The sequence below is a fragment of the Desarmillaria tabescens genome (genome assembly GCF_030435595.1).
Source record: "Desarmillaria tabescens strain CCBAS 213 chromosome Unknown EV420scaffold_14, whole genome shotgun sequence".
Lineage (NCBI taxonomy): Eukaryota > Fungi > Basidiomycota > Agaricomycetes > Agaricales > Physalacriaceae > Desarmillaria > Desarmillaria tabescens.
In genome coordinates this window covers 795,545-817,603 of record NW_026848313.1, presented here as the reverse complement: position 1 = coordinate 817,603, position 22,059 = coordinate 795,545, and the positions used below count along the sequence as shown (strand labels likewise).

General features: G+C 47.5%; 7 protein-coding genes across 7 annotated transcripts; 3 read left to right on the top strand and 4 right to left on the bottom strand.

The window, feature by feature from the left end:
• Nucleotides 1-58: 58 nt before the first annotated feature.
• EV420DRAFT_1537660 (SNF2 family DNA-dependent ATPase) lies at nt 59-4,566 on the bottom strand. Its single transcript, XM_060472955.1, has 31 exons — nt 4,474-4,566; nt 4,323-4,422; nt 4,134-4,272; nt 3,985-4,083; nt 3,872-3,937; nt 3,776-3,820; nt 3,705-3,721; nt 3,548-3,654; nt 3,425-3,499; nt 3,350-3,376; nt 3,201-3,295; nt 3,081-3,146; nt 2,949-3,032; nt 2,815-2,890; nt 2,726-2,759; nt 2,533-2,672; nt 2,405-2,478; nt 2,338-2,353; nt 2,239-2,289; nt 2,071-2,186; nt 1,930-2,021; nt 1,780-1,882; nt 1,645-1,721; nt 1,329-1,588; nt 1,017-1,278; nt 793-961; nt 712-744; nt 615-662; nt 487-558; nt 331-433; nt 59-282 (listed from the first exon to the last, which is right to left on the bottom strand). Exons 1-31 carry the CDS (start codon nt 4,531-4,533, stop codon nt 244-246), a joined length of 2,745 nt encoding a protein of 914 aa, XP_060331978.1. The 5' UTR covers nt 4,534-4,566; the 3' UTR covers nt 59-243.
• Nucleotides 4,567-4,646: 80 nt separating this feature from the next.
• EV420DRAFT_1763453 (vacuolar protein sorting 55) lies at nt 4,647-5,213 on the top strand (the record flags this gene model as incomplete). Its single annotated transcript, XM_060480742.1, has 4 exons — nt 4,647-4,680; nt 4,734-4,826; nt 4,883-5,099; nt 5,147-5,213. The coding sequence occupies exons 1-4, from the start codon at nt 4,662-4,664 to the stop codon at nt 5,211-5,213; spliced, it is 396 nt and encodes a 131-aa protein (XP_060331977.1). The 5' UTR covers nt 4,647-4,661.
• Nucleotides 5,214-5,276: 63 nt separating this feature from the next.
• Nucleotides 5,277-10,201, bottom strand: EV420DRAFT_289126 (TRAPP II complex). The gene is made up of 15 exons (XM_060481553.1): nt 9,908-10,201; nt 9,459-9,856; nt 9,057-9,412; nt 8,892-9,009; nt 7,998-8,841; nt 7,762-7,948; nt 7,578-7,710; nt 7,428-7,528; nt 6,953-7,378; nt 6,651-6,905; nt 6,312-6,601; nt 6,209-6,260; nt 5,968-6,154; nt 5,714-5,918; nt 5,277-5,663 (listed from the first exon to the last, which is right to left on the bottom strand). Exons 1-15 carry the CDS (start codon nt 10,065-10,067, stop codon nt 5,416-5,418), a joined length of 3,960 nt encoding a protein of 1,319 aa, XP_060331976.1. The 5' UTR covers nt 10,068-10,201; the 3' UTR covers nt 5,277-5,415.
• Nucleotides 10,202-10,298: 97 nt separating this feature from the next.
• On the top strand, nt 10,299-10,614 carry EV420DRAFT_1268760 (dolichol phosphate-mannose biosynthesis regulatory; the record flags this gene model as incomplete). The annotated part of the gene is made up of 2 exons (XM_060467462.1): nt 10,299-10,388; nt 10,438-10,614. Coding segments are annotated over 2 exons (267 nt in total), but the record flags the coding sequence as incomplete, so codon positions are not given.
• A 117-nt stretch (nt 10,615-10,731) lies between these two features.
• EV420DRAFT_1620288 (uncharacterized protein) lies at nt 10,732-19,393 on the bottom strand (the record flags this gene model as incomplete). Its single annotated transcript, XM_060475560.1, is given in 37 exon segments — nt 10,732-10,884; nt 10,938-11,087; nt 11,146-11,505; nt 11,554-11,781; nt 11,833-12,063; nt 12,119-12,206; nt 12,300-12,517; nt 12,566-12,602; nt 12,656-12,760; nt 12,810-13,402; nt 13,459-13,484; nt 13,586-13,678; nt 13,728-13,896; nt 13,945-14,022; nt 14,084-14,282; nt 14,335-14,550; nt 14,604-14,720; nt 14,776-15,197; nt 15,256-15,481; nt 15,580-15,743; nt 15,793-15,932; nt 16,002-16,048; nt 16,070-16,193; nt 16,317-16,373; nt 16,401-16,457; nt 16,491-16,539; nt 16,561-16,588; nt 16,616-16,712; nt 16,737-16,771; nt 16,793-16,806; nt 16,846-16,938; nt 16,958-17,299; nt 17,405-17,646; nt 17,705-17,959; nt 17,988-18,181; nt 18,230-18,576; nt 19,106-19,393. The coding sequence occupies 37 exon segments, from the start codon at nt 19,391-19,393 to the stop codon at nt 10,732-10,734; spliced, it is 6,282 nt and encodes a 2,093-aa protein (XP_060331974.1).
• A 232-nt stretch (nt 19,394-19,625) lies between these two features.
• EV420DRAFT_1537630 (Rhodanese-like domain-containing protein) lies at nt 19,626-20,177 on the top strand. The gene is made up of 3 exons (XM_060472954.1): nt 19,626-19,794; nt 19,847-19,906; nt 19,941-20,177. Exons 1-3 carry the CDS (start codon nt 19,642-19,644, stop codon nt 20,124-20,126), a joined length of 399 nt encoding a protein of 132 aa, XP_060331973.1. The 5' UTR covers nt 19,626-19,641; the 3' UTR covers nt 20,127-20,177.
• A 295-nt stretch (nt 20,178-20,472) lies between these two features.
• Nucleotides 20,473-21,883, bottom strand: EV420DRAFT_289062 (uncharacterized protein). Its single transcript, XM_060481552.1, has 3 exons — nt 21,685-21,883; nt 20,785-21,627; nt 20,473-20,730 (listed from the first exon to the last, which is right to left on the bottom strand). Exons 1-3 carry the CDS (start codon nt 21,722-21,724, stop codon nt 20,486-20,488), a joined length of 1,128 nt encoding a protein of 375 aa, XP_060331972.1. The 5' UTR covers nt 21,725-21,883; the 3' UTR covers nt 20,473-20,485.
• Between the last annotated feature and the right edge of the window lie 176 nt (nt 21,884-22,059).

Below are 22,059 nucleotides of genomic sequence, written 5' to 3'. Positions count from 1 at the left end.
TGATAACATCCAAAAACAAATAGTCAAGTTTGGTCGAATCCGCAACCGAATTCGTTCATTTTTTGAGTTCCTCCAACCGACGACATTAGATTATAATTAGATATAGCATCAGAGCTACTTATACCTAACGATATACAGAAAATGTACTAGAGTAAAGAGTACTAGAATACATAATAAGTCAAGTATCTCCAGGGCCAATCCAGGGCTGAGGGAAGAGAAAAATGGATTCTCTTAGGGTTCGCATTACTCATCACCATTCTGGTCCTTATTCATATTAAACAACTAGTAGATCTTCAGTATGGGATAGAAACAGAAGGAAGAACTACTCACAAATTTGATATCTTTTACACTGAGCTTGTGCAGTTTATTACCTGTCCCTTCACCGAGGGCAGCCTCCGCAAGACCAACTTTGACATCTTGAAGTTTTAACATACTAAACCGGACTGTTGCCAGAATGGACGCAATCACATAACGCTGACAGCTTACCGTTCTTCAATGGTGTTTTCTACAACGAGTCGTTTAACCCATACAGACTTATCCTGCCCGATTCGATGAGCCCTGAGAGTATGTAAATACCAAGCTCTGGTATAGTGAACGAAATAGAGAATACCTACCGGTCATAAGCCTGTGACTCCGCTGCATAGTTCCATGACAGGTCCATACTGATCAAAAATGTCGGTTACGAGTATGATTAACATGGATGGCACCTACTTGACGATCCTGTTAGCCGCCACCAGGTTCAGTCTGTTTCTCCGCGTCAGCGTAGGCTCATGTAAGGTAAAATTTACCCACCCAACACCACCGCATTTTGTGCTGATTAAAATGACCTTAGGTCCTCCTGCCCCTTTGAATGTTTGTATTGCTTGGTCTCTGGATGCTCGGTCCATCTTTCCGTCAAAACGCACGCTGCGAATTCCGTATCGAGAAAATAATGTCTCGAGAAGATCGAGCATAGATGTCCCTATAATTATATCAGTGCCGTGGTACTTGGTGCAGAGGACGAGAGGCGAACAAACACTGTGAGTAGCATATAGTTTTATCCCCGCTGGCGTCCCATTCTTTCAATAGAGATAGTAATTTTAACATCTTTGTACTCGGCTCCATATCATCGTCACCCTTCCGCCATGTTGCGATCAGAGCTTCTGAAGGTCCATCTCCAGCTTTCTTTGATGTCTTACGCTTTGCGGGGGAGAACTTTTCAGATGACTGACTCATGTAAACGTCTTCGGACCTTGACGATGCAGATATATCGTCAATTGTCAGATCCAAAGTATCATCCTGCATCCAATCAGTATCAGCAACATCAGAAACAAGGAAAAGGTGCACACGTCTCGTTCAACCCTGGCCTTCTTCTTCTTGGGCAGCATAATATTCGCAATATCGGGCAAGTCGTCGTCTGAGTCTGACGCAATCCGTTCTTCCAGCGATGTCTGTTCTTCTTCATCGGATATGTCGTAACCGACAACAGCCCGCTTAAGCGTGCGTTTTCGTTTGGCATGTTTGGTTAATTCCTCATCGGTAGGCTGAAAGGCTATGGATCTGAAAACTTTTGAATCGCCAACGTTCTGCATTTCTTTGCACGTTGGACCTAACATTTATAACGTCAATAGAATTTAAGATGACCAGCGGTGAACCTTGGCGTACATGGCCTGTGACCCTTGGAAGCTGCTTCTTCATACTTCTTCTCCGCAGCGAGGTTCTCCTTTTCGCTGCCGTTTCCACTGTGATTGTTTGGTAAACTGTGACGGGATCGGCAAAAAAAAAGCTAGTAAAACGTACAATTCGCCGTTGTGAGCGATGGGAGCGTTCCGCATATCAAGTAGACAGTCAAAACACATCTCATGCTTGCACCCAAGAATTCGACCAGTCTCGTTGGTAAGGTCTAGAAGAATTCTTTGAAAATGTCCCAGGATAACTCAAGAGCCTTACAATCTCCACAAGCAGGACAGCTTGACCCTTCTTCCCCTTCCTCGTCGTCATCGAAATCCAAGGTTTCCGCAGCGCGCGCACGAAGTAGAAACCTAAATATCAAATCAGCAAAGATACAATATACAATTTGACCAAACATACATCTTCTTAACATCATCCACCCACTGCCGGCCTCGAAATTTCAAAGCACGGGATAGTTCCTTCTCAGCTTCTCCCGCTAGTAACATCGTGGGATCGTCATAGCTGTCTGTTAAAGACTGTCACCGTAAGTCAGCGGTAATCCTGTTCTGAATCTAAGAGGTGGCATACCAAAATCAAATTTGGGTGACAGCACAACTGTCGGAGCCGTAGAATCATAACCTGAACTACAGTGAACATTGATCTATAATTGTAGGAGCGTCTACTCACCAGAACAGCGGCGTGGCTAGAAGGAGCATGAGCATTGACAACGCAAGACATGGTTTCAGCGGCTCACTTCTTGACAAGGGTCCTTTCCTTGATAAATTTGCTGAGTCGAATTTTACTTCGGGACTCAAAGGAGTTGTAAAGCTGAATGAGTTTGAGTTCCCACGTTAATTGCCAAGATGAAACCTGATGGCGTACCTCTCTCTCCTCTTCTGAAAATTCAAGGTTGACGATCGCGATATCCTTTGGCGGAAGCTCCAAGATCGGCTTTCCTTCGAGCATGGAACCCTTCGTCCGGCGAAGTAATATTGGGCGTAAAATTTGTCTGGCCCTTTCACCTGATGTCGACACTTCTAGGCTAGGTAACGATGAAAGAACAGAAATTTCATACCTGCGAGTACGGCGTCTTCGCTCTGAACACGCGCCTAAAATGACCAAGGGTTGGCTTGAGGAGAAGTCAAAATCTCCGTAGTTTCATACCACGTGTTCGTTAAAGTCATTCCAATCATTCCAGGGTCTGAAACGCCCAAACCTCAGAAGACCATAGATGTCGGCGCTAGTTGAATGTTGTCACGACCACAAGGACAAGGGATAAAAACACAAAAGAATCTTACAGAGTGTTGGTGACAGGGGTGCCAGTGAGCATCCACCTGTATTTTGCCTTAACGTGAGCTAAGCTGACACTCGACCGCGTCGATCTGTGGAATGTCAATTGCGAATAGGGTTAGAAGCAAAATGACACTTACCGATTCCGGATATATTGCGCTTCATCTGCAATGACACGATAGAAACGTGTCTGCGCAAGTATGCCACTACACGCTAAACGTCAGGCAAGGGTGATGCATTCACGACGCTGTAGCACTCGCCCGTATTCAAAAAGCCATTCAGCTTCTTCAGTTGGACCGACATCTTTGGGAATAGCAAAATCCCCGTTGAGAGTTTGATATGTAGTGACGATGACCTTCAATGTGTTCCCGATGAAAGAGGGCGGAGATGCTAAAATCAACCTACTTACGTCGTAAGAATCGATTTGTGACTTTCTCTACAAATGGTTCGTTCATCGGGGTAGCGTAAACGGAGAAATCGGTACCTTGATTTTGTCCTTGCCATGGTGAATATGGACCGTAAGTGTCCCTCCTGTTTTCTGCTCGATTTCTTCCTTCCACTACACAAGGGTCAACGAATGGCTGCTGCAGTTGACAATATACACCACCTGTTGTAGAAGAGCAGCAGGAACGACAATCAGCGTTGTCCGGCAAACTTCGCTGTCAATATTAGGCATGTGCAATAGCATAGTAGCGATCATCTGCACTGTTTTCCCTACCTGGATATTAGTAAAGACGCGTGATTGAGGAATAAAGTCAGAATACCGAGACCCATATCATCCCTGTAGCCACAGGACGTGAGTGGTACAAAACCAAGGACAGAAAAGATAACGAACGCCAAGATGCCGCCTTTATCTTTACTCTTTTCCTTGTCGAGCATCCTGTATACTTAAATGAGCCAGAAACAGACGGATCTTGTGAGACAGACAGACCAGTTAACACCTATTAGCTGGTGTGGTAGGAGCCGGATTTCCAGTCCAGGTACAGTATCTTTCTCACTAAAGGGAATGAGTAAATGAAGTGGTGGTATCGTAACGGATCGCACTCTTTGAGGCCAAGGCTTTTCATAGCAGATTTGACGGTCAACCCGTGACTGACATTGTCGATTGCACTAGTAACGAACTGAGCAACGAATTCCTCTAGTCTTCAAAGAAAGGTGAGGATGGTTGCAGCATAAACTAGTTCATGACCTACTTTTGTTGCTGGTCAGGCCCACCAACATCTATTGATCTAATCGGTGTCTCGTCGTCGTAGTTTAAGCTAAATCCTCCAGCCCCACCAATAGAACGGCGACCCCGGGCCATTGAACTCGACAAAAATTCCGCGTCCGCCACTGTGCCCATCAGTTGACTGCAGCACCGCTTTCGACGCTCAAAAACTCACTTTGTTGTGAGGAAGACGAGACAACCTGTTTGGCACGGGCTTCGCGTAGCGCGCGCACCCTGTCATTAGTTGCAAGACCATTTGACAGCTGAAGTGGCCTCTTCATGGATGTCAGTAGCATGTTTTCGACGGAAGACAGGGTATTCCTCACAAAACTATCGTCCAACGCGTTAAGGAGGCGAGAATGGCTCGCCGGCGCGTTTGGTTGCATTGCGGCCGTTGCGCGTCGTAATTGTCGTTGTGGAAGAGCGATGTCACGCGTGCATGACTTTGAGTCACACTGTGTCCACTTCAAGGCAACAGCCAAATACAGCCAAGCAACGTCTCCCTCCTGGCACCATGGCTGCTGGCCTCAAAAGTGCGTACTTTGATTGCTCTGCTGCAGTCATCTAGTTACTCATTATATTCTAGCCGTCATTCTTCTGTCTTTCGTACTTGCTGTAGGATTCTTACTGATCATATTGTCTTGTGCGCTATGGCACAACTGGCTACCGCTTCTCGTTGGTTCGTCTCTGATAGTATCCTTTCCTTCGATACATCATGACCCTATCGCAATGCAGCCCTAACATTCGTTCTCGCACCTCTTCCTAACGCCGTATTCTCTCACTGTGGCTCGGACGACTTTTCGAGCCAATATGAAGGCGGTGGTGGACCTATCGACCTGGGACGTTTCATTACATCTCTTGTCGTCGTCACCGGATTCGCTCTTCCCGTTGTATTGGCGCACTCCGATGTCATTACAAAGAGTGCATGTGTAATGTCCATCATTGGGGGAGGGTACGTCACCACATGTTTCCGCTTCACTGCCTTAACCATCCACGCAGATTGGTGTATGGGACGATACTGGCGTATTCAGCTGCTTTCAAACAAGATGAATCGGACTTCGACTAATATTGAATGAAGGCTCTTCGCAGTGCGATGTTGAGTCATACTATAACCAGTGTACTACTTATGCAAGCACAATCTACGGTACGAACCCGTCTCTGTAGAACACTGCGCGCCGCTCTCTCAGAACCGCCAATACTTGGCCTGCTGTAAATAACGCGCGTGTTGAACTATGAGGAACTATTAGTGTCCCTTCGGCACGCCAGTATCATCCCTCGGAGAGGACTGCGGTAAGGTGTGCGAGACCTTGTACCCTTTCCCGGGCTTTCCCTCCAAACGTATTAGCTGCTGCCCAAATGGTGAAGCGGCCATACGCAAGGAAGCACAGCGGTATAGTGATGTCGAATGAGGTTCCGCCCTCCAGTTGTCCCACCGGTATATCATTGAGGACCCCCTCATAGATGACATGCTCAGAAGGTTCCATAACCAGGTCCAATGACAAAGTCAACGGAGAGCCTGTTGTCATACGTCAGCATTTCTTACACAGAATTCACGAGTTTTCCTACCGCATTGGTTTTTAATCTTGATATGAAGGTGTACGAACTCGTTCGCCCGAGGATGATATTTGTCGTTTCGATGAGGCACCTCCAACTCGTCAAATGTCAGCAAAGACATATCAATCCTCGCAGCTTCCGTGCGCAAAGTATTCAGCATTGGCAGTGTCATCCGCTGCTGTCGTAATGACAAATCACCAGACCGGGTGCCACCCACCTAAAAACCGTCAACTCGACGAACGAGAAGTAGATCGTGACAAGCATACCTCTTGCCATCGACACTGTAGTGACTTGAACAATTCCTCTCGGTACCAAAAGAGCTCCGTCTGGGTTCGTTCCTCGTCATCCGATAATTTGGATTCAGTGAGCACGAATTGCCTATCAGACAACGTTGGTATAGCTTGGGAGACGTGTGGCTGGGTCAGCAAAAACTTTCGCAAAGGGATGACAAGGCTAGATCAGCATCAAACTTAGCTAATCCAGAATACAGTTGATGGCTACACTGACCGTGAAGTGGAACCAGGAGCGATGATGCTTGAGGCTTTAGCAAACCCGGCGTCTGTGATAGCGAGTAAGTCATCGAGTCCTGAGCACATCGGTAGAAGGATACCTTGTTGTACTCTCTCGATAGTTACTTCGAATGGTGTCCCATAAGAATTTCTCACTTCAATTGAGAACAAACACCAGTCAGGTATATCACTCTTTGGCAACTGAGATTTCTTGGGTCTGCTGTCATCATCGTGCAAAGGCAATGGGAGAATATCCATTGCTTGACAGTCCAGCATATGATATACGGTGACCATGAGCGGATACGATAATTGACGAGTGTGAAATACTTCTGAAGGACTTTCCGGGTTGCGTTGTATGCAAGCATACGTGACGTGTATAGTGCCGCTGGTGCTGCAGAGTATGATTAGAGAAGGATTTTCTTAGTGAGAAGACCGCATACCATCCGACCTTCCCTAAACATTGTACAGTCAATGTTAGTTTACCGGCTGGATCAATAGTCCGGCTTTCATCCTCATTCCATGAGAATAGCGGTCGATGTATCAGATTGTACTCCGTTTCGTAAGTGTCGAAGGTAGACAGGGAGCCTTCGGCAAGAGCCTGCTGGGCGGGGGCAATTGTAGAGTCATCAAAAACCAATCTCAGGAAATCAACTGGCAGGGAGGAGACATTCTCGACTGTCAACCGAATGGTAGACCTGATGTTGAGTCAGAACTGACCCCAGCAGAAACACAACCAACTCACCTCTCTCCATCATACAGCATCAGGGCCCCATGCGTCACTGACGTACGTCGGATGCGCAAAAGTGGCTGTTCGGGAACAACTTTGCATTCTAAAAATCTGGGGATTGACCTCGGTGGCGATCTGGCCAATTGCGTGTTCCCACGTTTCAAAGCCTTTTCCCAAGGGAATGCATCCAATCCAGAATACTTTGACCGGCCCATCTCGCATTGTAGAGCCCCGTGTCTTCGCGCTCGTCGCTCCAGTTCGTCGTCAGTAGCAAGAGGAATGACAAATTCGCGAGGGGCCCCTGCGGGCGCTTGGACAATGCAACCCCGAATTGTCAGTGTGCCACTTTGCGTGGCCCTTCCAGAAACGACGACACGATAATTTGATTCCGGGGGAATCAATACTCGCGTTGGCGTGGATTCAAATGGGACACCAGTGGTACTGCTCGGATCTTAAATACGCGAAAGGAGGATAATCAACATCTACGAACCTGAGAGAAAGAGAGTCGAGTTCAAGGTTAAAAACGTAGGGGTTCTGGAGCTCGATTACGAATTCAAGTACTTCATTTTGTACAACCATAGTTTGACTCGGCTGGGGGAATGAGGTCAGTACTAATGTGAGATATGGAGAATTAACTCACTTGACCAAATGCTGCTTGTCGAGGATTGTAAAGGAAAGGATTTCTAGCTCCGGTGAGAATTGGGTTCACCTCACCAGACCTTGGCCGAAGGGCGGACAGGGGTTTCTCGTTGGGCAGACGTATAAGAGGTAGCCTAGTAGATTCGGAATCAGACTTCATCTTGGAAGCTAGAATTCAGACATACGGCGCCACAGAGATACTGGTGATGGGATTCCCTGTCCAGTATTCCACGGGTCTAGTGTCCCCCCGTCGCCGTGCCGTCGACAATGCTTCCGTAGCAGTCTTGTAAAAATGATACTGATCGCCAACTTCCAGCACGTCTTGAAGAGTCTTCAGAGAAGATAAGGCAAATTGAGCAACGGCCAGATAATCTAAACAAAAATGAGATACAAAACATTGTTATAATTTTGGCGCAATGACCTGGTAATGCTTCCGCAACAGCCACTGCTTCTCGGACAACGCCAACCTGCAACTCAGGCCAACCAAAGGGCTCTCGGAGTTGAAAGTCGTCATCCGGCTCATTGGCATCCACCGAAGTGCTGTCCGCATCGACGATCTTTACAGCATCTAATTCGATACCGAGGACCCTGCAAAGGTGAGTGAGAAGCTTCAAGATGCTGTGATTTCCCTCTGTGCTTTCATTCACCCTCACCCCAACCTGAGGGTTGCCTGGTGCCGACGACATGGTAGCATTTGTCGTGGAAGTCTGTGCGCCTTCATCAGGACTATATGACGCCGTAGCAATACCATCCTCATCTCTACCACAGACAATCAAGTCAAGAATACACCCAAGAACCTCTCGTAAGATGTATGCCTCTTTTCGCCTGAATCCCAAGCAAGAATACAAGGCAGCCACCGCTTCCAGAACGCCTATTCGTTCCCTAGCGTCCAGGTGTAACAACCAGGGACCATGAGCTTGAGCAATAACGGAGGCAACAGATATGCGAGATATGCCCGAAATTGAACTTAAACGTTCTAAATGTGACCATGAATTACGGTCTTCATAGGATATCGTAGGTGGGAGGTAAGGTGTCGTCCCAGGTTGCAACATGGTTGTAAAAGCAAGCGGACCCCATCCTTTGGCGGACCATACAGAGAAAAGAAGAGAAGAATGTCGAAGCACGCAACAGCAATAAAGATAAGCAACAAGAGAGTGATGGTCCATGTCGGCAATGGGTGTCCTGTAATACAGCGAGGTTGCTTGGGTCAGTTTGTCGGCAACGTCAGCCCAAGGATCACGGGTGGTGGCACTTGTGGATGTTTGCTGATATAGGAAAGTCAGAAAAAATAATACCAGAAATGAGAAGAACAAACTAGTCCATGTCCAGCCGACCATGAATCAAGGATAGATATCGTGGCGAGACCCTCTAAAGCGGAAGCCTGCCACACTGGATCGGGCGTCGCTCTGAAGAGTTGAAGGGATTCCGTATACCTGTCGCCCATGAGAACATTTAGGTCAAACCCAGTCAAAAGACCTACCATACATAGGCGTCTTCTGTTCTGCCTGCAAGGGTGAAGAAATCGCCTAAGACTTTGAACAATCGTCCAGGAGATGAGACAGCGCCGATACTGCTTAGCCGCTTCTTTGAGGCGGGAACTGTGAGCGTAGATTGCCGATGACCCGCAGACGAAGTTCGTTTCATGCTAGGAGATGACGCTAGGGTGAAACCAGACTTTGACATGTCGGGTACACTGTTATGTGACGATAGAGGCGGTAGGACATCACGTATTCGATTTCCATTCAAGGGCGTGGGGAGTTCCGATAACGGAGGGAGAACCGGTAGGAGTGATGAGTTCAGATATTCGTTTCCCAATGGACTTTCGAGTGCTTGAACCTATTTCCATTAAGCTAAGCCAACAACAGATAACAATGAGGCATACAAGTACTCCGAATTCACCCAGGACATTTGAACACAAATCGGCTATAAGTGTTCCAAGGTATATTTTCTTGTTACCCATCATGCTTGGAATGACGGCTAAACCTGGAAGACTGTCGCCTAGATTGGTGCTATTGTTACCATCACCCTCTTCAAAAACAAAACAGATTCTGGCAAGTGGGAAGACGAAGTCCGCTGGAAAGAGATCAAGTAGGGTGCCATGGAACTGGGCAAGGACAGAAGGAAGCGTGTCATCCGGTGCGCATGAGGCGATACCAATAACGGCGAGTGGGAAATGAGAAGGCCGCAACAACGAAAGGGGTATATGTGAAGTAGGAGGCGGATGCGTTGGAAAGCTCAAATGGAGATGGCCTGTCGAAAGAGGGTTGGGCATGAACCGAGCTAGATTTGCAATGGGATTTATATTCTTCGATATAAATCATCTGTACGCACCTCTCTCATCCTTGCTATCCACTGGTATGTCCCCAAGTCTAATGGACTCGAAGTTGCGAATTTCCGCGACATATTTATCGAAGGTCGGCTGAGATATAGAGCCAACTGGTACTAATAGGATTTGGACATGCGCTAGTGAGGCAAAGACATGGGTATCCATGCGACGAGCGTCAAGGCCCTCCTGGGATGGATACCGCTGCTCACAACGACGATGGAGACAACGACGACGAGGTGCGGCTGGACTTTTGTTTGCCGGTGAAAGTGGTGGGAACGAAGTCAACGCGTCGCCTGCTTTGGTCACTCGATCAACTTTTACTTCCACGTTCGTAACTTCAATGGTGCACCTCTGTCTACTCTCATGGTCCGTGCTGGAATTCTCTGATTCTGATTACAGGGAACAAGCGATAAAGCACTGGGAGGGGCAATGCTGCTGGGAGCAGCTGTCGTATTCACCTATTATACAACTTGGGCAATATTACTGGTGCGTGGCATTTTTGTTTCTCTCTTTCGTTTACTCAGTAGCAAATCAGCCCTTCTTCGATCCTGCCAGTCAAATACACAGTTTCTTTCCTGCTCGAGAATGGGCTGTCCGGCTACCTGCCTTTATCCTCGTCGTCGGTCTATCAGTTATTGGCTTCTTTATAGGGTCTACCGTCATCAAAGAGAAGCGGAAACAGGCTCAAAAGGCCCGGCTACGCACTGCCTAATCATGAATGTCATAGCTAGGTGTGTGATTGTAGTGGAGGCTTCTTCGATGCTGCCCTAATATTGCCTTCGTTAGACTATCCCAAATCTTGCAATGCATTATTCATATTCTACATATACTATGTCGCACTTCTACCTGATCTTGGTTCTCTCCTTGCCTCTAAGATCCTCAGTTTCTCCGCCGCGATGAGATCCTTCGCCGCCTGATTGATATGACTACCTATAGGAATTTCAGGAGGTGGTTCGGACATATTGCGCAGTGCTCGTGATAGCTGCACAAAATTATAGTCAGGCTTAATTGAGCAACACGAAAATGAAGGTGTACTTTGGACGTATGCGCTTCCCCGCGGCCAAGGTTCTTCAATCGCTTTACCAGGCCAATGTGTGATGCCGACTCTGAAGCCACAGGGCTATGCAGTGCTCGAATGAAAAGAAACAGCTCAGCAACTGTCGACCAGGTCAGCATGGCCAGCGTCTGTGGGGGCTTCGTCAACCGGTCCGCCGTCCTTTCCGAGTCATTGGAAGATGCTTACCATTGACAAGCCCACTTGCACTTCTGCTTCAAAGACATTGACAAGACTCTCGAACGGAGGCCATAGTTCGTTCCAAACCATGAACGCGGATATAGAACCTCCGTCCTCTTTTACAGCTCGTTTCTGCGCCAGCATAAGCCATAATTTGATGGCCACGTATGCATGATTGATGTCCGTTATTGCAGATTCCGGGGGGCTTGTACCGGCTTGGAGGTATTCTCTAAGAGTAGCCTGGTATGCAGAAGAGAATGTTGGAAGCTGCATATACATGAGCGTGATCCAACTTTCAGATGGATCCATTAGTGCAGATAAAACGAGCATATTCCACGCTCGGATGGTCATATAATGTCGTGAAGAACGCTATGATATGAATTCAGAATCTGTAAGGGCGTCTAGTACACGACTAACCTCAACAGTTTGTTCAATAACTCTGGACATAACACTGGGATCGTAGGTAGCTGCTTGTAGGATGAATTTTCCTACTGTCAGAGACGCCGAATAGTCACTATCGGAGCGCACATCTGTCCACACGTGGTTCTGGAGGAAGTGGAACCCATTATCAGCTATACTTGCAAACTGTTGATGATACAGAACAGCGGGAGTTGTATGCCCTCCGATCTCCGTCGTCATTACAGCCTATTGAAGTTCAGAGTTCATCAATCTTGCAAAAGGACAGCGTTTACGTACTTCAAGCATTGCCTTCAACGTTATCGGCAGAACACGGACCTTCATGCGGAGCCCGTCAGACAACAATTCAAGGACAACGGCAATAATTGCGTTAGAGGGCACAGAGTCTGTTGATTGCGTTTTCCGATAGAGGGTGGCAGTGACTTGGATGAGTTTAGAAAGACAGGTTTTATCGACAGCCAACCTAGTCAGTGTGATTCGGAGAATGGCATCCGTATATGTCAGCATGTCCTATTAGAATGCATGTCAGTCGTAAACGGCACCTGTTCGACATGATCTTACAGACCCGACTTTGGGATTTGTTGTGTTGAATCAGTATGGTTGCGATAGAGAGCAGGGGGGAAGGATTGATGGCATTAGAAGCCCACTCTGAACTACGGCGAGCAAGGTGAACCAAATGTTGACCCACAACTAGACTTCAAGTCAGTGTCATAAAGTAAGAGAGGAAAGTACGGAACCGACATGACATCAAATCAAGTGAGTATCCTTGATGGTATACCACCTCTATGAAGCTCTGTAAGTTCTTTAACAAAGCCTGGAAAGCAGCTTGGTCCGTCTCTACGGCCCTGGGAAGGGTATCCCGCAGTAAGGATTCACGCAGATCAGAAATAGGTTTAGGCGAGGCCTTGGCATTCGCATCGGCAACCTGCTTCAGAATGACGAAGACTTCAGGGTCCAGATCGCGCTAAGGAGGAAATGAATAGAAGCCTCGATAAAATGATTATATACGCACTCGGATGAGTCCAGTAAATATTCCATTGTTGCAATATCTGTGATAACGTCATATTATCTCACCATGAGAGCGGGGAGATGCTTGACTTACGTTACAAGGGTGGATTCGATGAAAGCTTTGCCCTGAGCCACCAAGGCATCTTGAGAAAGATGGCTCTGCGAAGCAATGAGTTTGGCGACCTGTTCGATTGCAAAACTGCATGATTGAATGAGAGTAGTTTCCAGCAACAAAAGTGGTAACTCACTGAACAAAAGAACGGATAGATCCATGCCATCGCTTAATATATGCTTGGACAACAGAGAGCGCCAATTGTCGGCATTCGTAATTGATATCCAGAAGAAGAAGTTCCAAAGCACGCGAGACTGCCCTCCGCAGAGTCTGCTGCAAATGTCGGAGGTAGACCTTCTCGAAGTTATGTTTGTAAATGACGATGCCTAGGGCTTCAATCATGCTCTTGAGGACCAGAACCGGTAATGATTGTAGATCTCTAACCGTGCAGAATAGACCCAAACAGACATCTACATATGGAGCACCGATTAGTAGAGGAGTGGTGCTATCAGCACCTTCTTGTATCCCCGTACTAAGTGAGTTCAAATTTAGGATATGATGAGCGTCCAGAACCACAGTCAGCTCCGTCACACAAGGATATGCGAGCTCTGGTATCTCTTCAGCTTCGCCAAACTCGACGAAGAAGGTATGCCCATTCGCTGCAGGCGCCAATGAGACCTTATCAAACCCGAAGGCTCTGACTAAGTGGTGCTTGATCCGAAGCACATCGTTATACTCTATCTTGATACCTCCTGCAATCATGCTGAGACTCAGATGCAAGATAGAGGCCTAGATGTTTTAAGTTATTAAAGTTAGGAAGACACTATCAGAGATCAAATGCCTACACGAAGAAGTGCCGTATCTGATGGATCTGCGGGCTCATCAGGTGATACGTCGTGCTTTGAAGACAGACCATACATAGACTATGCCCCAAGACCTGATCAGTCAACATTCGCGTAGAGACGAAGAGACCTGCCAGGTGCGCAGCAGCTGGCCCATCGCCGCTTTCTTTTTCATCATATTGGTCTTCGAGAAGTATTTCGATGATGACCTCCCAAGACACCACTGGGTGACTCGATAAGTTATAATGGTGATTTAAAGAGAAACCCATTACCTTTCCAGGTGGGGAAATGCGATCGCAGCTGTATCAGGAATGACACCAGTTTGACACGTTCTTCGATTGGTGACTTGGACAGAACTTCATCCCAACAGGAGGATATCGCATTAAAATGCACCGCGAGCATGTTTGAAACCAAGGTATCAACTGAGAGTCGGATTTCCTCCTACACGAGAATTATTCAAATTTGTTGAGAGGAGGTGAAGACACAAACTTTTTTGTCTGCCCAAAGAGAAGTAAAAAAGTAGTAGAACACGTCGCTAACGCTCGACTTCCATTGCCTGCCCTCGACCTGGAAGTCTGAGCTTGGGGAATCCAAGATTATGCGAAATAGTCGAGCGATACCGTCTAACCTGGGAAGTGCATGTATGGGTCAGGATGTCACACAGGGAAGAGGAAGAATAAAACCTAAGCTCCCAATCATCCTCGGCGCTGAAGACCCTCCTCAAGGTATGCTGGAATGGTTGGGTATCTACAACTAAAGTTCGCAAAAGAAATGGCGCTCTGAACGCAGAGATTTCGGATCGACGGATTCCATATAACTGCCAGGCGCTAAGGAGGATCCGTTGGTGACCGCCCAGGACAGGACAGAAACGAAATTCACCAATTGCATAGCATGTTCCCATTCTTGAGGATAAAATTGTCTACTTCATGAGGTTCAAGATACGGTGAGCGCATAAGAAACATGTGGAAAAACTTCGCTATCAGGCAAGAAACGTCATCAACGTCGGCACTCATGTATCGATTAACAGCGGCCATGAAATTCGAAGGCACGATGATAGGATCGGAAACTATCGAGCTGCGGACGTTGATCTTGCGCCTGAAACTAAGATAAGTCAAAGAACAACTTTACATGAATGCTGGGAAAGTAACCTAGAAGGCAAGTCTTTGACTTCGTCATTGTAGATCATTTCCATTTCCACGACCTTGGTTCGGTTGCAGCCATACAGCAGCAAACATGTAGCTAATGTCTGACGAATGAAATCAAGCCTATAGTCACGTCAGAAGCCAAACAAGAAGTCAGAACAAGCGACTGAAACCGTACACGTCTTTGATATGTGTTCCACCAGAAAGAGTCTGCAAAACCTCCGGCATAAGGCGAGTATGGAGTTTGCCAAACATATCTTGGATTTCAAAGCGGCTTGTTGGCCTTTGCCACGTCGATGACATTACGGTCTTGACGAACAAAAGTGACTCGGTAACTGTCGTCTGGAACTTTTCCATCAAAGTGGTAAAGTGAAAATACGTCTGGATAGGTACGTCGACACCCGATCGTGCAAAGACGTATATCCACCGCAGACTGCGTAAAAGACCGGCTTTGTTCTCAGTGGAAACACTGATGACCCGGCGCCAGGGGTCTATAGTAGCATCATTACTATCTTGACCCGCTGTAGAATCGAATACACTCGCTCTTGAAGTTGACTCCTGGACATCTCGTGCGAACAGACGGCTGAGTGAGGGTATAGGCTTGAGTAAAAAGGAAAAGATTTAACTGAATGCTCCGAAAGTGGGACGGGAAACATACCTCTTCGAAACGATCTGAAGCTGATACCGCCTCTAACCAACGCACAAATAAATCGTCAAAAATTGTGAAAGTCACCAAATTTTGAGAAAGACGGATGATAAGACGGAGCAATCTGTCGAAATATTGAGCATCAAAGTTGTGCGTAACGACATCTGCTGATTTCGGTGACGGGAAATCAGGGGAAGGAGCGGCCAATTGGTCAGCAGAAGGAGATGTTTGTGCCAGCCTGAATAGATGTTTCGTATAATAGTCTTCCGTAGTTCTCAGCGTCTTCGTTGTGATAAAGCCAATAGCCATGGAATGGCGTAATGGGATAACAATGACCGCCTAGCCGTTACGTAGTCACCACCGTTATGGATAGAACTTGGGGGGACATGCCGCAGAGTCCGAGCCTCAGGCCAAGGGTTGACATCGTCCGCCATTCGAACACCAGGAAGGCTTTGCTGCTTCGCGACATAGTCACGAAGTATCATAGCAAGATTGTCATCCTTCATGTTATTAGCATTCATGTCGTTGAACAAACATGCTACAGCTCACCTCGGCGAAGACCCATGAAATGATAGCCTGTGTCAACCGCCTTACCGCATACTCTGACGCCATGCCATTGGGCCAGAGACGCCTGCTGAGGAGAAGGAAACCCGTCTCGTTAACAGATAGATCCAAATCTGAAAGACATGCTTCCACCGATGTGAAAAGTGTTTCCACGTCCGTGGATAAGTCGAGACCAAGGGGTAAGGGGAAACTACACGAGATGCTATTCACGTTTGGATTATCATCGAAGAGGGTCGGATGTCTGTCTACTCGCTCGAAAAACCCTAGGTGATGGAGGTATGACAACAGATACTTGGCTATTGCGTCTGAGTGTAGATCGAAGTCTCTTCCGAGAACATCCCGCAGGTGCGATAAGGGTAGCATCTCAAATGGATGGTCTGGTGACTCTCTAGCAGTAAATATAGCAGGCTGAGTAACGGTCAGGAGAGACGATTGGTTGGTTGAAGGGCCCAAGCCATGGTTTTGCTGCAGGGGATTTCATCGTCGTGGTGATGTAAATGAGGTTAGACCAATCGAACAGATTGGATGTTCAGATCGCTGCATGCCATTGCCTTGCAGATAGTCCTCTGTAGCAGCAGATGCTGCTAGGAAACCTTGTGATATCAGATCTTCGCACGCCTGTAGGACGCGATGGAGTTCAAATTCGGCTACTTCGTATGATGTCATCTCTCCAGCACCCCTACCATTGTGAGTGATGAGAATGGATCCGAGGGCAACACCATTATTCAACAGCTGTAACTGAGTCCAAAGTACGGAGGCCATGATGGATGCTTCCTCAAAACTCCTCCCCCGAAGCTGCTCCTGAGACAACGAAAGTATATCTTCGTAAAAGTCGATACAGGTCTGCCGGAGTGTGTTCCACTCAATTATCATGTGGCTTGAGTCATACTCATGATAATGACACCCTGATAGAGTATGCGAAGATGCACAACGAACGTGGACGAATTGAAGACAAGAGGTACATCTGAGTCCCTGAGCTATGCACCCCCACATAGGCTGCTGACATGCTGAACAAAGACAGAGTGTGAATAAATTAACATATCGAAATGTGTGACCACGCTTTCGAAGCGTCCAAACACCGTGATCTCGTCTGTTTGATGACAGGTATGAGAAACGATACAATGCCACCTTCTGGACACTCGCGCCCGACGTTGTGGGAGTATTTGGCAAGATGGCATCCATTTAGATGATCGTAGCAATCGAAATGAACGGCACAAGTACAGAAGGGGCACAAGAGTCCGAATCCGTCAATCGGACTACTGCAAGAACGGCAGTCATTATGGGGATATCGGGGGCTGGGGATGAAACGCCACGGCAAGAACTGGTGGTCATAAGGATGGTCTTGAAGCAAGTCTCTCATAGATGGAGAGTTGGCCAGATATGCAGAACTTGCAAGCGGCCTACTGATTATGACGTGACCCATTCCTTTCGGCCAGAATGCGGATAGCATACTTGCGGCGGGCGTGTCTGGATTTCGGAGAGTGATAAGCAACTACCGCAAGTAGATCCAGATAGGCGTCTACTTTGGCTGTGACAAGGAGATCCACCAGCCGGTGCAGCCGGTGCAGAACATCGATGGGCGCTGTCGAGTCAAGACCAAAGTGATATTGTCCAATATTGCGGCCAAGAGGGGGGGAGTCATTGATGCCAAGAAGTAAACTGAGGGCGGCTGTAGAGGCGCGTTCGTAGACAAGATGCTAAGGACGCGGGGCGATACGGTGTCTGTCCAAGGAGCCCACTTCGGCTTCGTATGATGCGACATATCACTTTCATCCTCTGCTACATCCACTCTGATAGAGACCATCGGGGCTTCCAAAGATTCATCGAAAGCTTCTGGAGCTATAAGCGCATCGAAGTAAGTGCCACAGATATGTCGAGATCGGGTTAGGAATCCTACCGTGGAAAGATATTTCATCCTGAAGTCCTTGGACTTCACGCAAGTCATCTAAAATGCCACGTATGATACATTCTTCAAAAAATGCCAGCAGACGCGCATACATCTCGGGTGGAAACGTGTAGAAGGCGGGGATAAGGGCAAATCCTATTTGTGATACGACTTTAGGGTTACGACGATGGACATGTAAGAGGAACTGGGCAACTTTCAAGGTGAGGGCCTGGAGAGCATTCGGGGGACGCGACGGTCTTGGAAAGGCTATCTTATACCTGCAATCTTCCGATACCACGGAAAGAGAGGATAGATATGCATTGAGAAAGCAATTCAGTCGAACGGACCTGGCCTCCGAAATTAGCAGCTGGAGACGCCGGGGATGGTGACCTAGAGCGTTTCCCGCTGGGATTTAAGGTATTTATTGACCTTCGAAACGGCGAAGAGCTTTTCCCACTGTGCTGACGTTCAGCTTTGACATCTGTGCTCCTACGTACATTTGAGCGAAACAAACGCATGAGGCATAAAATTTCATACCCTTCGTCAAATATCTGCCATCCTCGGAGGACGGAAATCATTAATACGTCCTTCAACTGGGACATAATATCAAATGTCGCGTCTGGGGTGAAATCCCTGTCCACCTCGGCATTTTCATCTTCGTCCCCTGGAACCCTACTACCCTGGGGCTTTCCAGAGCCGAGTTTTACGCCACCCTTAAGAAGTCTGCTTAACCCTTTCTCTCCGATCTGGTCTGTCGCGGTGGCGATGTCATAAACGCTGGGAGGCATGACTCTATTGGCGAGCTGGCGCAATACATGGGCGAGAAGCTTTCGGGATTCATTGCTTCGTGATCCGTATGTCTTCTGGAAACTATGAGGATGAGGCTGTCGATACCCGTCGGCGAAGGAGGTGGTTTCTCGCTGAGTGAGGTCGATAATCGAAATGAGGGAATTGTGGGCGACCTGTCTGCTGGAACGTCGCTGGTGAGAGGGACTTTGTTATACAAGCCAGTGTCAATACGAAGAGAATCGTGACCCATGGTAAGTGAATTACTGGAGTACGTCGAGGAAGGCTGATGAGTACATGACGGATGCAGAGAAGAAGCAGGACTGGCACTGCGGCTTCCCTGGATCATTCTTGAAATTCGACCATCACCTACCTTTGCCAACGTCGATGAAAGGCACCTTAATCCATTCCTCAATCCATTGTCAAAGAATATGGTATAAAGGAAGATAGTGTGCAGAAACCGGTATGTACGTATAAGTATGTCGCAGCTCGAAACATTCGGAATTTCTCCTTTTGCCAGTGACCTCACAGTACCTCAATGCACGTCAGCCTCCTTCTCACTAATAATGGCTCCGTAGCAAGAGATCACCTCGCATCTGAGCGCACCTTCCTTGCCTACGTACGGACCTCTCTCGTCGTCACTTCCGTGGGTGTCGCCATCGTCCAGCTCTTCGCTGTCTCTTCCAGTAAATCCCCAGATTCCCCTCTATCCTCCGCTGCGACCCAGAGATATGCTCGTCCTTTGGGGGCAACCGCTATCTCTCTATCACTGGTACTGCTCCTTATTGGCGCGACGAGATTCTTTTCAATACAAGACGCTCTCACCAAGGGTAAATACCCAGTAGCGCGGATGTTCATCGCCGCTATCACAGCCTGCATGGTTGCGCTCATAGCAGTGATTTTTGCGTTTGTCATGGCTGCACAGAAGTGATACTTTGGGTAGGCTCCTGGTATCCTTATAAAAAACAACTCTGCCTAACATACGCCTTTGTAGACATTCATAGGAACGGAAATAATAATGACACTTTTTCTTACCTTCCTCGCATACATTAATGTTTTGACGTCTATACGATGAAAATGTAGTGCCGAGTAGTTCGGCAGGAATATTTTTACTAGTCCTGATAGCGTACATGCGATGTAATCGATATCAATAACCGTCATCGATGGCGGAGTCAACTCCAGTTGAAGTCCCTTGGTACAACGCCTTCCCGGAGCCCAAATCTATCCCCAATGGCATATCAGCCGAAAAATTACACAGTCTGTTACTCGAATCCAGCAATGTTTTGGTTGTAGATGTCCGCCGCACCGATTTTGAGGTAACCAGGTTATGTCTTGCTCCTTTAGTCCTCCTCTGATAGCATTTCACAGGGATCCTTTATCAAAGGCGCTATCAATCTCCCAGCACATTCTTTCTATCCGACTCTACCGGTTCTGACACCCATTCTGCGTCTCGCGATACCAGCTTGTTGTCTTCCATTGCAACAGCTGCAAGCCCGGTGGTCGCGGACCACGTACAGCGGGATGGTACCAGGATGAACTCGATAAGCAAGGAGTCACGGGGAGCCGAGCAGTCGTTCTTGAAGGGGGAATCAAAGGCTGGGTAGAAAAGTACGGGGATGACGAACTTACCTGTAAGCTTGAGTATTGATGGTCCAGTACGATTCCTTGCAAGGATCTTTAAATTGACATAATACATTCTGGGGTAGCTAAGTCAGACATGGCTATTATACATTCTGTAAGTAAGAGCGATAGGAAACATAAGGTCTTTAAGGTTGAAAACATAATTATAATTATTATCTAAAGGCATCATCTTGCCCCTACAAAAAAGGTGTTAGAACCAGAAGATTTAGATGCAATGATGGAAACGCAACTGTAGTACTGGAAACTCCGACTGTGAGAATACCCTTAGCATGCAAGCCAGGAAGGCTTTCGATGACTTTCTTCACACTCGCCTGCTCATACTTTGTTTCTCATTTACATCAAAGACTCAATCGCGTGAGGTGGATGTTAACATGGACGTCGAACATTGACAAGAATATCATCCAGCGCTGCTCCATCAGAAGATGGAAACTGAAGCAGCATCTCAGGCTTGACTAGCAGATGCAGATCTACCTCTTCCATGAGGCACGGCTCACGAGGCCGGCCACCAAAGAGGCTTGCCAGTGCGGTCAAAGGAGGAGAAAAGTTCGACATCAAGCACATGACAAAGCACCGAATACGCGGCACATGGCTGATGTCCAGTTGGCGCGATGCTGACGACATAGTTGGATGAGAAAAAGTATAATGGGGCTGGAGAACACACTCACAAGAATTGGAAGTATGAACGACAACTTCCTCCAAAGTGCTCTTTGTAGCAGCCAAAAGTTGATTGAAAATGGCTGCGTGTTTCATCCATGTTGTCCATATATGTAGTTTCCTCAGGGAGCTGACGTCGACGGCTGAGCGGCGGCTTAGAAGACAGTCGATAAAGTCGGCCGCTGCAGCCGGATACATCTTGATAGACAGTGAATCTACCTGGCAGGATGGATGATTCGTTGTAGGTGGCGGAGTCTCATAATGTGCACCATAAGAGACGCCGCCATGAATCTGAATGGCCTTGGAACCCGATGCGCGCGAGAATAAAGATAAAAGTGGATATGATGGACTGTAGAACACAACCTTGGAAAAGGAAATGCTCCGGAGTTTCGGGGAGGCGAATAGATTGCGGAGAGCGGACATAATAGGGAAAGAAAGACAGCAGTCAAATGATGAGATAGATATGGACTCTAGGTGCGGCAGGCGCGAGAGAATTTGCGGAATTACATTATCATCCTGGGTGAACCAAGAGCCTGAAACAGGTAGATAGACGTCGTGAAGTTGTATATCCTTGACCAGTGAAGCGTAATGTGCATAGAGAGACACAAAACGCATAAAACGTCGATAAGGGTCGATACTAGCATTGGCATGCTTGTATGAGCAGCTGCGCAGGATGATGGTCGAGAACAACCGCTTATGAGAACGGGGAAAGAAAGAACGGTTGACTAGTGTGCAGCTGCGAAGGGTATCAGGATCGTCGACTGGGATTTCGTCGATGATGGAGTCGACCAATTCCTGCGGAATAATGCCAACGTTGGTCATCATGCTATCTCCTGGGTCGGAGTTAGATGGAACTGGATGTTAAGAGCGAGTTAGTTATAATGCCCACCGGTGAAATGCGTGGCTATCACTATCTCCGTAAGAAATAGCAGCGGTGAGAGACGGCACCATGGGTGGGGTTGAAATGCCGTATCGCTGCTGAAACCGGGTCAACAGGATAAGGAATGTGATGTTTCAGGGACGAGCGGAGCCAGATCAATGCTTTTCATGTGAATGATCCTGAGTGCTGTGCATTTGTGTGTCCCTGTGTGGCAAAGGACTTGGGGACTGCTATTTTTCTGCCAGCAGCGATTAAATTCGTGTTGCAAGTTCAAGGATAAAAACTCACATTCATGGTTCCACGGACAGATTTTGCAGAAGTAGAATTATCAAGAGAATCAAGAACCTCATGGTATTTCCGTTGGTCGTCATCGGAAGCCGATCTAGAACTAGAAGAATATTCTGAG

Excerpts from the sequence above, each read along its gene's own strand:
- EV420DRAFT_289126 (XM_060481553.1), bottom strand. The coding sequence starts at position 10,067 with ATGGATACCCATGTCTTTGCCTCACTAGCGCATGTCCAAATCCTATTA. Across the intron at positions 6,602-6,650 it reads TGTTTAGGGAAGGTCGGATG|CACCAGCGGCACTATACACG; the intron begins GTATGCGGTCTT and ends CATACTCTGCAG. Across the intron at positions 6,155-6,208 it reads GCTCCTGGTTCCACTTCACG|CCTTGTCATCCCTTTGCGAA; the intron begins GTCAGTGTAGCC and ends ATGCTGATCTAG.
- EV420DRAFT_289062 (XM_060481552.1), bottom strand. The coding sequence starts at position 21,724 with ATGGTGCCGTCTCTCACCGCTGCTATTTCTTACGGAGATA. Across the intron at positions 21,628-21,684 it reads TGCTATTTCTTACGGAGATA|TTCCATCTAACTCCGACCCA; the intron begins GTGATAGCCACG and ends CTTAACATCCAG. Across the intron at positions 20,731-20,784 it reads CGTTCATACTTCCAATTCTT|CATCGCGCCAACTGGACATC; the intron begins GTGAGTGTGTTC and ends CTATGTCGTCAG.
- EV420DRAFT_1537660 (XM_060472955.1), bottom strand. The coding sequence starts at position 4,533 with ATGCAACCAAACGCGCCGGCGAGCCATTCTCGCCTCCTTAACGCGTTG. Across the intron at positions 745-792 it reads ACAAAATGCGGTGGTGTTGG|ACTGAACCTGGTGGCGGCTA; the intron begins GTGGGTAAATTT and ends GCGGAGAAACAG. Across the intron at positions 663-711 it reads GCGGCTAACAGGATCGTCAA|TATGGACCTGTCATGGAACT; the intron begins GTAGGTGCCATC and ends ATTTTTGATCAG.
- EV420DRAFT_1537630 (XM_060472954.1), top strand. The coding sequence starts at position 19,642 with ATGGCGGAGTCAACTCCAGTTGAAGTCCCTTGGTACAACGCCTTCCCG. Across the intron at positions 19,795-19,846 it reads TCCGCCGCACCGATTTTGAG|GGATCCTTTATCAAAGGCGC; the intron begins GTAACCAGGTTA and ends AGCATTTCACAG. Across the intron at positions 19,907-19,940 it reads CTTTCTATCCGACTCTACCG|CTTGTTGTCTTCCATTGCAA; the intron begins GTTCTGACACCC and ends TCGCGATACCAG.